At 33.4% G+C, this 15111-nt stretch overlaps 1 protein-coding gene across 3 annotated transcripts in view; it reads right to left on the bottom strand.

The window, feature by feature from the left end:
* The window catches only part of LOC144852487 (endoplasmic reticulum membrane-associated RNA degradation protein-like), a 52400-nt gene that overhangs the window by 2733 nt on the left and 34556 nt on the right, over positions 1–15111 (bottom strand). For all 3 annotated transcript variants that reach the window (XM_078710318.1, XM_078710317.1, XM_078710315.1), the window contains 8 exons: positions 9477–9591; positions 8572–8674; positions 6608–6637; positions 6292–6360; positions 2112–2285; positions 1529–1776; positions 690–929; positions 107–220 (listed from right to left, as the gene is read on the bottom strand). In XM_078710318.1, the coding sequence (XP_078566444.1) occupies positions 107–220; positions 690–929; positions 1529–1776; positions 2112–2285; positions 6292–6360; positions 6608–6637; positions 8572–8674; positions 9477–9591 (1093 nt within the window). The remainder of the gene's footprint in view (positions 1–106; positions 221–689; positions 930–1528; positions 1777–2111; positions 2286–6291; positions 6361–6607; positions 6638–8571; positions 8675–9476; positions 9592–15111) is intronic.

The following is a 15111-nucleotide window of genomic DNA, read 5'->3' as shown; positions in this document are numbered from 1 at the left end:
ATTATTGATGACTTCTACTCTAGGCTAGGGGGAGGGTTTCTAAACATTTCAATGTTATAGCGAATGATAGATGATAAATGTCAATAGCCTTTGATTAAAAACCTACTTGATTAGATACAGTTGATCAGGTAATGTTACATCTGGTAGATTAGTTGACATATAAAGTTCAGTGACAACAATAAAACTGACAAGATTTAAGGCATTCAAAATTGTAGGAATACTAGAAAAATAAAAGCAAAATTACTGAAACTACAAAAAAAGCTTGTATAATCTTAAAATCTTGTTCTAGTTTCATACATCATGTATATTAATATACTTTATAGTTAAATATGCAATACCAACTGTGGCAGATTCTAAAGTCCTTTTACATAGGATTATTATATCAACAGTTGGCAGTTAACGGATTTATTCTTGCTGTGATTAAAATCTAAAAATTGAAACTTTTCAATTCAAGTAATTCATTATCAATAGGGAACCTGTTTTTAAAAAATCAATCACATTAAAATGATTTGTGAATTTAATTTTTTTTAAATAGAATCAAGAAGGTTCTGTTAATTAAAACTGAAAGTTCGCATGAATTAATTATTGGATCAACATACTATTTGACTAAATCGTTTGATTTTGTTGTAACTTTTTTTATTCTAAGAATTCAGTAGCTTCTTCTAACATGTGAGAATGATAAACAGTACCTGGTTATAAGTATGCTGTAGTTTTTTCTCTGCCTTGAGCGAAGTTCCTTTTTTGATAATTGTTCATATCGCAAACTTGTAACTTGTAAAATGTTTTCTGATATGCATTGAGACTGATGTACAATCTTTTGTAAAATAGTTGTAACCTCTTGTTCAATTTTTGGTCGAAAGAGTGTGGACAGACATATATTTTCACATAAAATCTCAAGTGTAGACAGATCATGGTTTGCGAGTAGTAATCTATAAACAATATTTTAAAATAAATCAGAAACTTAAGCAAAAAAAAAAACTTGTTAAGCATCACTCTCTTAACGACCATACCTCTCGTAAGTGACTAAATCTTTTAAAGGAACACCACCTCTCTTAATGGTCCCGCTTTTCATAATCGACCACATCTTGTAAGGTCATTTTAGAAAGTTGGTCGCTTACGAGAGGTGCATAGACTGATAGCTAAATAAAGAGATGTCTTTGCACATGATTTAGACATAGGTTTGTAAAATATATATTTTCTACATTAGCTGGCGATAGTAACTACATTAGCTGTGAGGCAATTTTTGTTACTACATTAGCTGTTGACCGTTCTACATTGGATGGTGTTAATTTTGTATTTACAACATAAGCTGTTGGCGTTTCTACATTAGCTGGAGGTTTTACTACATTAGCAGTGGATTTTTCTACATTAACGGTTGTTTCGACATTAGCTGGCGTTTTTTACATTAGCGGTTGTAACAGCCAGCGTAATTAACTCACAAAAGTTTAATTTCTATTTCATTTTATTATTACCGTAATGTTTTGTATAATTTTGCATTATATTTAAAAATAATGGTTTTTAACTATACCTGTCTACACTTGACAACTGAGTGAAGTTGTTAACAATTTGTTGAATGACTTGTGACAGCATTTCATTAAGTTTATCATCAGTTGTATTCTGTTCACAAATAAGTTGGTCAGTGGTTGGAAGTTCAATACCTTGCCATTTTTTCAAAGACGTGAAAAGTTGAAATAGCATTCTTTTTAAGACAACCTTGTAATGAAATATTGATTTATAGTCTTGTCCATGAATTTTTAATTTTTCCATCATTCCATTCTACAAAACAAATCAACAAATCAACAAAACATATAATTTATGAGAAAAAATGCACTTTTCCTACGTTTTTTTGGATCTAATTTAAGATCACAAACTAGATTTTATGTAAAATTAAATACTATATGGGTCTAATGGGATAAATTTTCATCTTAATTAATGGTTAAAGAAATAGGTAAGAAAAATGAATGCGCTATTCTACTCAACGCTCTTTGTAATATACCAGTTAGACCTCCGGAATCAATGTAGAATATTATGATTTATATTTTGTATTATCGTACAATAGAAATAATAAAGTGCTATATGGTAATCATTAAAAAAATCATGCAACTGCTTACTGTTTTTGTATCTGTGTAGTCTGTATTCAGAAACAAACAGGCCCATGATAAACAAACGTATAACACAAAATCAGCAGTTTCCTTATCAACCTGATAAAAATTAATCTCGCCATGACTCAAGTGATTGCGTAGTCTTGGTCCTTCTTTGTATACTAAAAGATCCATCAACATTTCCTGTATTTAAAAAAAAGTAGAGTAGTACGTCGTGCTGTATTAGTAAGGTGTACTAGGCCTATCTTATTCATATTCTTTCAATACTGTTGTTTTTATCTAAATTTTGGTAGAAATTCCAAATCATATTTTCCACTATTGATATTACTGTATCTTGGCTAAAACAATAAAATGTTTGTTATAATGTTTATATTAATTAATGAAAAAGAAACTGTTTTCTCATTCTGAAAGTCTAAAATTGTGATATTACACTGCCTGGGATGAGTATACTACGTGTTAAATAACGTGTTTCACTTGAACCAGGGATCGATGAGTATATTATGCACTGCTAGAATGATGTTCAACAACTGTACACCAAGTGCATTCAGTAGTAAGGGATAATTTAGGTCAAGATATGAAAATATAGGGCCTAACCCCAACAAAATTGTAAGAAAAGGTTTTTTGATGTATTACAATAAAATAAGGTCTCTGTTAAGTATGTACATCGCACCTTGATACCTTGATATGTGAATTAGGCTATTTACGGTTTGTTGTAGTAATTGTAGTCGATACATTGTACAGTAATATGAACGTTGTGCACAATAACTGAGAATACCTAGTTATATACTAGCCAGTTTGTGCAAAATGGTAAATTGTTATCCGAGTACCTAAACAAATAATTGAAACAAAAATTATATATTGTCAACATTAAAGAGAAGATCAATCAGATAGCTTATTGCTTAAAAATGAAAATTGCAGGCCTGCAACCATGTTCTGACCAATCTTTTGCTTTAACCATTTATTTTATTTAAGGTCAGCGTAACATTTCACAGTCTGATTTGATTAATTACAGTATTATAATTCATTAATCAAAATTATATGAAATAACATAACTTTACTGATCAAATAATTTGATTACTGGTAAAACCATTGATCTCATAATTTGGACAACTTCGCATTTATTTGATAACTACCTAATACGCATATTAAAATGTTGACCTTTGACCTTATGTCAACCGATAAAATGATAAATATGCTCTTTTACATTGTGTATGATCATGGAGAAATAAGTTATCTCCATGGTATGATTTATTATCAGGATGAGAAAACATTAAATTTTATGTTAAATGTTAGTTTTTATTTGGATTTATAGGTTCTATGATTGTTCAATATTGACATTTGACCCTTAATCGCGAAGGCTTTTTTCATAAGATTGAATAGATACCTATAATCATAAAATATAATAAAAGACCAAATTGTGCTTTAATAAATTGGATATAATACATATGTAATACATTGTTGTAATTAGTCGATTTTGAACTTTGACCCCTTATATCTCGAAAATCTAGAAGTCTAGAACAACATATACGTACTGTGGGAAGTGCATTGGCGCTATTATTAACACAATCTGGTGATCATTTAGACAGTCATGAATGTTCTCTAGTGGACGGTCTTTAGGCCTAGCCTATAGCTAGGCTTGTTTTGCAGGCTAAGCTGGTAAAACATCGGTAACGTACGAACATCATACGCTAGATAAAGGCCTAGCCTGACGTTGTATAGTTTCTGCATTGTTAACATAATTTTTTCCAATGAGCTATAACAGATTAAAATATACTGTAAAGATGAAATTAAGTAACTCACGTTATTCTAATTTTTTTTTTATATGATGATGTAAAAAAAATAAAAAAATTTCAACTCATGTGAAAGAAAATTGATTTAGCAATACAATGATAATTTGTAAATGAAATGTATATACATTTGGTTAATTTCACCTGTAATGATGTAAACACTCAACCGATAAACCAATTTGGGATATTGAACATAATCAAGATTATGGGATTTGTGGAAGAAAAAAATTATCGAGGCAGCCACTGAAGGTATCGGAATTAGACATGTAAATAATAACTAGATTTGAACTCGTCACGGTGACGAGTTAGGCTATCGCGCAACACATCGTAACATACAGATGCTTATTATTAGGCTTAGCTTACAGTAAGCTGCACCATCGATCAAAATCGTCCAATAATCGTCAACAGTTGACTGTATTGGTTAATTTATATTTTACACCACCCACGTTTATTTAATCGTTTGAATATGATGACATTTTCAAATTAAAATAAAATTGGAAGAAAATTTACGTTTACGCGATATGCGCTCTATTGAATGTGACAAACTGTGCAGAAAGAGATAAAAATCCTATTTTTAAAATTCAGATGGCCATATGATGACTTCATAACCAGAGCCATATATATAAAGAGTTACGACATTGGATTATAGTCACATGATATGCAGATCAATTTGTGTCAAACTTGTCTCCGTTAATGCATGTAAAGTATAGGAGCAAGAAAATACTTTAAACTTTTTCTTATATTTAAAAAAATGTAATTGCACATTTTACGGTGAAATATCGATGTGCACAGCGTACAGAAGTACTTGCGGCAAAGAATATTGCGCGCGCGTGGGCTAGTACATTATAAAGTTCGATTGATTGATTTTGGAACGAAACATCCCATAACTACGTCCTATTAATAACAATTATGTAATATTTTCAATTCATAATGCATGCTTTGATGACTAAATAAAATAAAAAAGTGTCGTGGATATATTTGTTAATATATTGAATAGGGTATGAACAATATTAAAATAATAAAGGCAAATTATTACAAATGAAATGATGAACGAGTCTCTGAAAGTTTGTGTCAAAAACACACAGAGAGTCATATACTGTATAAAAAGAGGGGTGAATTTGTGTGTTTTTTGTATTGGTTCATGCTTTGATGTATCCTGACTTGCATGTAGGCCCTAGCATTTATTCTTTTATTATTATAGACACAATATATATATGTTACCAAATTAATACCATTAATAAAATTAATTACTAAAATAAAAACGGAATATAAGCGTTATTTCATAGACAAAAAAATCTAAAAATAATGCATGAACTACAGGAAAACGCTATACAAAATAGACGCGCGCGCCCATCGTGCGAATTCTTTGACACAAAAATGGCTTCTAAACTTCAATGTCGTAACTCTTTATATATATGGCTCTGTTCATAACATACTTACGGTCTAAATTTCACATGAATTCATATCTACAGCTCATTAGCCTTTATAATAAGTGAAAAAAATAGGGGGTCACCAGCCATCCCGGAGAGCTATAATAGATTCAAAATAGGCATATATTTACATAATATTTTGCATAAAATTAACCATTTTTAGGCGCACAAAGTTTGACGTGTCATTATTTTACATTCATAATTCATCAAAAATTAAAAGGAACTTATCTTAAAAGGTATACAGAACAACAATCAAGTGCAAAAACGGTCTGTCTAAGCTGCGTACGAGCCAAGTACGCAAAAAAGCTCTACAGAGAGCGATAGCCTAAAAACAAACCATGGTTGTTTTTTGAGACCATATTTTAATTTAATATATCATAAAAACCTTCTCTTGCAATTTTGTTGGGGTAATGAAACAGTGTGGCTCGACTAGATATTGTAAACATTAATATAGCATCCTTAGGTATGGTAGAAACCATTATTTTTGGATGTTTCGTTTCGTAATATTTATTCAACCAATAAGAAAAAATTATGTAACATAAATATTCAACATTTTAACATAAAATTTGTTCCCCATTTTTTGGTTAGGATCTGGTTTAGAATTAAACTTGTCTCAATCAGACCCCTCACAAAACAAAATATTAGAAATAGTTGAATAAAGAAACTGTAAACGCCATTTTAAAACTTCAAATTATCTATGTAAGTATGAAAAATATATATAAAGAACAGTAGATTTACTCCTGATATTTTGACAAATATTTTCCTTGGTGCACACAAGACTGAACCAAGACCTAGAGGTCTAGGGTAGGATGTCATACCAACCAAGATCTGGTTTTAAATCTGGTTAAGGAAGCTTTTTCTCTTTCTGACAGATTTGTTTCTTACCGTTAATGAACTTCTAGTATATCACTGGGCAGTTTAGAGTTTCTCTATTCCTGTCAAATTTATAAACACAAACCAATATACAAATACCATATATGACTCTCCGACTTTAGCAATCAAATCATTCTTTTTTCCATCTTCGACTTGTAGACATAACATCTAAAAATACATTTTTATATTATAAATTTTCAAAAAAACAGTTCATAATGAATAATGACCACATGCCAAAGAAAACTAAACCAGACAAAATATTTTTGAAGATATAAACAACCATGAACATCCACTACTAATCTACTACTAAACAGTAACAACCTACAGTCGTCACATAACATTTAAAAAACATTTGTAATTCATTTTAATGCTTAAAATTTAACAATAATCTTGGGAACAGAAATGTAGAACTCACCTCATCAAATGTTGTAAAAAGTACTGAACTCTATATGAAAAAAATTATAAATATCTTGATATCAAACCAATAAATCAAAATTAATCTATATATTAATGCTACTAAATTTTTCGCGTAATTTTACGTATCTCCTCCGAAACTGCGGTACCTGCTAACATTTGGCACACTAATGTTTATTGAGGGGCCGGACACGATAGGCTATGTCACTTTCCTGAATTTTAAGGATAAACACTAAAAAAAAAAAGCAAAAAAAAAAGTAATTTGATGTCTCAGCGACCATGTTACGTCACTGTATAAACTACGCAACCTCCTTGGTTGTGTACCGCCATGGCCGGATCTACAGATACCATGCCGGGCCGCCAAATTAAAACAGTGTTTAGTCTCGGCAGTCAGTCAAATGTATCGAATGATCGCGTTGTAAAGTTTAATTAATTACACCTATCCTTTGAACAGCATGATTTTCGTAAATCACGATTTGGCTCAGTGAGTAAAACGCTGTGGCCATTGATATCAATGCTTAGTACGTTCGAGTTCAAAACCGCGATATGTGTAAGTAATAAGTATCACCACTTAAAGCAAAACATCAAAACTAGACCACAATGTCATTACAAAAGTAGCAAAAAAGATAACAAAGCTCCCACAAAAAAATTGCAAAAAATAAAAAACCATTGAAAAAAAAAATGTAAATGAACAAACAAAACGAATTCAAATGAACATGAAATATAAGTTAATTAAGAACTGTTCACATGTTAGATTATAAAGTGTTGTAACCAAACTTTAATACAATCACTGCATTTGGTATAAAATTATTATTAAAGACCCCTTTCCTGCAATTTTGGACGTTTTTTGGAAAATAATACATATATATCACTTTAAAAACATTAAACCATGTCATTCCTTGTCTTAAATGTATGTTTTATGGTAAATTATGATAAAAAGTGAGAAACAATGCACTACCTAAGTAGCTCGCGGCGATCGACCTCTCGTGGACGGTCTTAGGCCTAGCCTAGCTAGGCTTAGTTTTGTAGGCCTAGCTGGTAAACATCGGTAACGTAAGAACATCGTACGCTAGCTATATACCTAGCCTGACGTTGTATAGTTGCTGCATTAATTGTCTTTCTATTTTTGCCAGACTCCGTTGATACAAATTGGGGAAAAGTGGGCGAATTACAGGTGAAAAACAAAAATATCAATCCGCGCGCAATGCATTTTGGGATTTATAGCGGGCCGCTATAATTATTAGAATCGACTTATTTTTCACATTTTTAACCGTTTAAAGACGAAAAAAGTTATCGCAATAGGACCATATAGTATTATTTTTACATTAAATATAGTGTGTGATCTTAAATTAGATCTAAAAAACGTAGGGAAGGGGGCTTTAATATTATATTGTATAAAACTAGATGGTACGCTTGCTTCGCTCACATACTATCTAGGGGTCCCCACAGATGGTTCTCGAATACAATAGAACCCACAGGGACATTTTTGGGACACTAAACAAAAACGGAAGTGTCCCCTTAATTGGGGTATTCGGAAATAAAGACAATACTGGATACCACAAAGAACAATTAATTGATGTGGACTCAACAAATTGAGGAGAAATGGAAATTTAACTACGGGGATTGGGCGGCATGGGGTGGTGGTGATTGAACTGCAGTAATAAAGTTGATTGTATTTTTACAGTATAAGAACCACACTAAATAAATACAGTAAGACATTCGGCGATCGGAAACGCTAGCTCTTATTTAGTAACAAATTAAACTGTAGTCTACCTCTTATTAAGCTAGGGATTATCAGACAGTTTGCTAAAAATTAACTCAATTTAATTAGTAAACAGGGTTACATCAGGTGGTTAAAATGAGTACCGAATGTATGAACCAACTTTATATACCATCGAGTAAAAATTCTAGAAGTAAGGTGCGATTTACCAAATTTTTCCCTGACATAAATTTATATATTCTTACCTCCGCTGTGACTAGTCTATGAGGACAGTTGTTGGCTTGTACAAACACTGTCCTAACTCCCATCTCCATTTGTGGTAGTAATAGCATTAAAAACAATCCAAATCTAATCAAATACAAAATTGTGTTAATAAATGATTTTTAAATAAAGAAAGTTTAAAGATATATTGTTCTAGTGAATTTTGAGGCTGTGTTACAACCACGCCAGCTATTGTTGAAACAACTGTTAATGTAACCCTGTAAGTGATAAGTGATTGATGACCCATACCGTATTCCTCCTGTGTAACGTTCAAATATATATGGTTTCATGTACACTGTTCTTTAACAATTATATTATTTGCATCTTACATTCTTATGATTAGATGAAACATTTTTACAAATTATCAATTCAATCGAATATCTTTTTTTCCTTTGCGTTCTTATGACCACCAATTGCTGTCAAGTACTCATACATAATTTCTGACAGGGTACATAATCATGATTGACATACATTTCGCATCTTACCAGACTCATTTTCAGAACAGGTTAAAATCTCACATGCATTCATATAGGTGAAAAAACCATGCGAGCGAACTTTCTAGTTTATTAAATTATCATAGTAGGGAAATGCAGTTTAAAAACTACGAAAACAGCAAAAACTAGAAGACACAGGCACGGTGTTACAACATATAAAAATAGGTAAAAATAAGATTGAAATCAGGATAGTTGCTTTGAGGATGTCGCCACTGTGCAGAAGCAAATTATTACTCGGTCAATTTACTTTGATATTACATTGTATTAAATAAATAAATATTTATTGTATTCAGGAAAAAATGTAATTGGTTTAATATAGTATAACAAGCAAACAATACAATAAGTCTTATTTGGCCTAAACACTATTGTTGAATGTTGTAGTAAGTAATACAAACCTTCCAGCATAATAGTATTGCAAAGCTTGTTCCCATAAGCAAATCATATTCTTCTGTATGAAGTTTGAATTATATATAATAGCCATCAGTTCATCCTTTTCTACATTTTCAATAACTGTGCAGTGAATAAAACATATTTTGACAACAATTCATAAATGATGTAATGTAGAAAATGTATGAATAAAAAATCTACTAAGGATGATATCAGTGACTCTGTTATTCTTTCACCAAAATATAGACCGGTGGTCAAAAAGTGGAAGGCTAAGCAGTGGCAAAACGCAAATGGTTGGAAGAACAACTTAGAGGCCTCCAAGTGTATATACTGGGATGTTTTTGTAAATAGCTGTGGATATGAAAGAACAAAATACTGAATCTGTTTGTGCTTATATTACATTTTGTATGGATATTGTTGTTCCAAAGAAATGTTTAATTTCCACCAGTAGAATAAATATCTAGGTGTTGTTTTGACAGTCATTTTCTTGGGGGGATCATGTTGATCATATTGTTAAAAAATTAAACTCTTGAATGTATTCATTCATTTTCCTTTTTTCTGAATATTTAGTGGTGAACTTTTGATATAGTGTGGGTAACATATTTATTTCACAATATCAACTTTCAAAATGTAGATCCAAGAAATCTTATGATACGCCATATGTGCCAAAATGTTTTTCTTCTACGAATAAACTGAATCACCATTTATAGAACCTATAGATAGATAGTATGAAAGTCTCTTATCAAATACTGTATTACAAATGTTTTAGTTTCAGTTTTTCTTTATATATATATATATATATATATCGAGTGGCTGTCAAATCTTATATTTTACCGATATAAAAGGCGATATCTGTTATATTACATAGCCAACAACAAGTTGAATATCTAGCCTACTGCTGGGTCGGGTGTAGCTAGGCTAGGCCTCCTTTGTAATAAGCCTGACTAGTTAGGCATTGCTTTCACCTTACCTTGCGAAGAATAATATACAGATAATTACTAATTAATGATTCCTTGGCAATAAAATAGGTCGTTTAAATTAACTGAAGAATTTCCATCATTAAGCCTACATTAACAATAATAATATTTTATCAGGTAGGCCGAATAATTCGTCTTCTTCGAGGAGAGCCGAATCACTGGATGTTCGCCGCGTCGCGCGTAACAGGTTACTACCGTGAGTATTAACCAATCACAAATGGTCTTTCATCACATATATGGAGGACTAATAACAAATGAGAGCGCTATGTGTACATAGTTTAAATAGTTTAGTTGATTAATTTCTTCAAGCAAGTTGCGTAGCGCGGCGTGTAAAACGTCTCAGTATATGACTTTTGTTTATTTATTGTCAAAAGCGAGGGTTGCCACACGAAAATTACACAGTCAATATGACGGTACTCGAGAATTTACTGGATTTTATATGTTTAATGACAGGGACACGATAATTACGCGAAAATTACTCAGTCAATATCTATCTATATCTACGATACGATCCTAGAAGCGGTAGTCTTGTGATGCAGTTTCAACCAATCACGTTCACGTATTTACATACATTTTTTTGACGAGGCGCAGACGTACACCTGCTGGACCTCGCTGATTTGTCCCGCTTAATTGCTGATTTTACCGGATTTTGTTCAGTTTTGTGCTTTTTTGTGAAACTGTTCTGATGTTTGTATACATATTTAGTGGAATTTTGATAACTTTTGTGTTTTTGAGGTGTTTTGATGTCTTTTTGATTGAACATAATCGTAGGCCGCATTAGATCGATTGTGACTCGGTGCTCGCGATGAGATCCAGGGTTCTACCCGCGGTGACCTAACCACGTATGGTCGATTATGATACAACGAAGGAATATTTTACATGTCTTAGTAAGCCGTGCTGTATTGATAACTTTAAAGTAAAAAAAAGACGCCGTGGTAAACGAGCGTGCCAGAAACTTAGAAGAAATATTTCTGTACGTATTAGCAGTAGGCACAGAAACACTAATGGTGATCCCATTGGACGCGGGATTAACGCTGATAACTTGATAAATACAAGTACTCTGTGCAATGTTCATAGAGCATAGACCGTGTTGTTTTGAATGTTTATGGACAAGGATTACCATGCCTCGTGTATGTAAATATCCGGTACTCTATGTTGGGGCTATTTACTACCCCCCTTCCGCTGCAGGCACACATAGCTCACATAGTTGATACTATTGACTCAATACGCATTATTAACCCTACTGCGCCCATATTGGTACTTGGTGATTTTAATGATTTACAAACTGAGGATTTTATCATTTTACTGGGAATGACCCAAGTCGTCAATTTTGCTACACGCGATAATGCTATATTGGATAAAGTGTTTGTGAATTACCCTTATTTGTTCCACGAGCCTAAGCGTTTACCGCCTCTGGGACGTAGCGACCACGATTCTGTTTTATTAGAACCCCGGATTTGTTTGCCACAAAAAATGCATTACAAAATTACCACGAGACCTTCTAAAGAATCGTCTGTTAGGAAGTTTGGTGAATGGATCACACAATATGATTGGCTCCAAGTGTATAATGCAGATGATTGTTCTAGTAAAGCCGACGAACTTCACTCCATACTTAAAGGTGAATTTTCGAAAGCGTTCCCGACCTCTACTAAGCGCAGGAGAGTATCTGAACCGCCGTGGTTAACACAGAGTGTTAAGAACGTCCTGGACAAGCGTCAAGAAGTATTTATTAAGTATGGAAAAAATGATGAATGGAGACGACTTTGCAATGCTGCACAAAGAGCAATTACAAGTTAATTTTTATGAGAGCTTGATTGAAAAGTAATAACCCGTCTGGCTGGCATCGTGCAATCCAGAAATTATGTAATCTTAAACCTAAACCACAATTTAAGATACCTGGTCTTGGACCATGCGATACAGTGGAGGAAATCAACGCTCACTTTGCCAGTGTGAAAAACACTACCTGCATCAATGTTCAAATAATTTCTTTGGCTTCGTATGATTATTTTTGATGAAATTTTTTATTTTTTTTTTTTTTTTTATTTTTCTATCAACAACCATATACCAGATTGGGACAATACAAAGATCTTGGACAAGGAGTCAGCCAGAGTACAACGCACTATTAAAGAGGCCATTTGGATCAGAAGAAAGAAACACACCATGAACAGAGACGAAGGAGCATACGAGCTGTCACACATCTATGACGACCTTTTATCTTCTACACCAACAGAGAGAACCCGGGGTCCCCCGGAAAAGACCTCTTAACACGACAGAGGGCGCACGTCATGGGAAAATACCCACCGATGATACGAACTAGCTTCGGCTAGCTCATTCACCTGACGATAACAGCCGATGAAAGGTTGAAACTACTTGCATATTTACCATCAGCCAAACCTCCAATTATTTATGTTGGTCAAGTGCAAGCAGAACTCAACAAGTTGATTGTTAGTAAGTCAGGACACCCAGAAGACTTACCGTTGAAGCTCATCAAACAGTTTGCATTTGAGATTGCTCCACCTTTAACCAGTGCATTTAACTGCGCTTTGAAAGAAGGATTATTCCCTGACCCATGGAAGACTGCGACGATTACCCCTTTACCTAAGACTAAATCTGCTAGTAGTTGTAATGAAGACCTATCTCATTGACCCCCATTTTTGCATGCCTTTTCGAATCATTTCTTGTGAAATGGATCGTTGAAGATACCAGTAGTAAATTAGATTCAAAACAGTTTGAAAGTAGAAAAGGTGCATCAACGACCCACTACTTGGTCAGCATGATTGACTCGATTGTTAAAGACCTTGAGGGGGGTAATAAGTATGTTAACCTTTGCACCATCGACTTCACTAAGGCTTTCGATCGTGTAGATCATTCTGTACTTATTCGTAAAATGATAGATATTGGTGTTAGACGATCCATTATTCCCACCGTCTGCAGCTTTCTTACTAACCGTACTATCAACACCAAGCACGACAATTTAGTTTCTTCTATTGCCCAAACTACTTGCGGCATCCCTCAAGGAACTAAATTAGGTCCCATTTTTTTCCTCATCCTGATTAATGATGCTTGTTTAGAAAGCTGCAGATGACTTAACTTTAAGTGAGATGAATAGAATTGGTGATAATTCAAATATGCAGTCTTTACTAGAAGACTTTAACGAATGGAGTAACAATAATAACATGTTACCTAAGCCCTCCAAGTGCAATTCTATGCAAATTAGTTTTCTTCGTCGTGATGTTCCTTCTCCCAATTTCTCCATTAATGGTGTTGATCTTGAGGTGGTTGGTCATATGAAACTCCTGGGTGTTACTATTAGTAATGACTTAAGATGGAATCTTCATGTTAATGATATTGTACGTAGGGCTTCGAGAAAATTGTTCACTTTATGCATTCTAAAAAAGGCCAATGCACCAAATGAATGACCTTGTTAATGTTTACTTAGCTTATATTAGACCTTTGTTAGAATATGCTTGTCCTGTGTGGCATGGTTACCTAACTGGGGAGAAGTCTCGTGCTATTGAGAGAATCCAGAAACGAGCTCTTCGAATAATACTAGGGACTGATCACATGTATGAAGAGGCGTGCGAGATCGCCGGTCTACTATCGCTTGCGACGAGGAGGGTGGGTCTGGTGTTGTCTTTTGGTGAGAAACTTCTTGCCTCTGATATATTTCGGAATATGCTCCCTCATTGTCGCGAACTTGATGTCGGCCTTCGGTCTCGCCCCCCTCCTTCGTATTCCGTTTGGCAGAACTGAGCGATTTAAGAAATCACCTGTTCCTACTATGGCTAGACTGTTAAATGAAGTTAATGTTTTGTAATGTTATTTCATCGGCTGTTTGTTTCATTTGACTTTTTCTGAATAAAGATATACCGACATATATAGGCTATGTAATCTGCACTGACGAGATCTAATAAGATCAAAACAGTACTGTCTGCAGATTGGATATATATATATATATGTCCATTTGTGACAATTAAATAGTTGTATGCATATTTTTCCCTTTCTATTGTATACTTGTTTCCGGAGCTCAGCATTTGCTGGGTCCGGAGTCGACGCTGCTTGCTGGAGATGGTAACTTCCAGCTAATGGGCATGCAAAAATTTTTCGTCTTAAGACATAATTTGCTGCCCTCTTCAATTTTACGCATACGCAAAGACAATTCTTCTGCTAAGACAGTTTGATAAATAAGCTTAAGCACTTTCACTGCGTATACACGGATATAAACAAATGTCGTTGAACTACGTATACCCGGTATTACCAGGTATAGGAAAAACAATGATTTAATCATATTTTTCTATAATATATAGCACCCTCTATATTTTTTCGATAAACGTGAAGATATTTTCAATTCTTAAAAACTACTTTTTAGCACAACATGCGCCCTTTATATGTGTAATTATCGTCTTGAAGTTTCGATTTCAACTCGGAAAGTTGTATAGCTATAATGGCGCAAAAACATCCTCTAGTTACCAAATTGTACCCACCCCAATAGGGCAATATCATGTTCATTTGTAATATGCAAACAAAATTATAAAATAATCTTTAATTTTTCTATAACAGAGATTTTTTTTTTGGAAAATGTCTTTTTTCTACGATTTTGACCCAAAACTTTGATTTATGCATAATGTTTATAAAACGATAAAAATAATTCAATTTTTTATTTATT

Source organism: Antedon bifida, chromosome 9, assembly GCF_963402885.1.
Source record: "Antedon bifida chromosome 9, ecAntBifi1.1, whole genome shotgun sequence".
Lineage (NCBI taxonomy): Eukaryota > Metazoa > Echinodermata > Crinoidea > Comatulida > Antedonidae > Antedon > Antedon bifida.
This window is presented reverse-complemented; position numbering and strand designations above follow the sequence as displayed.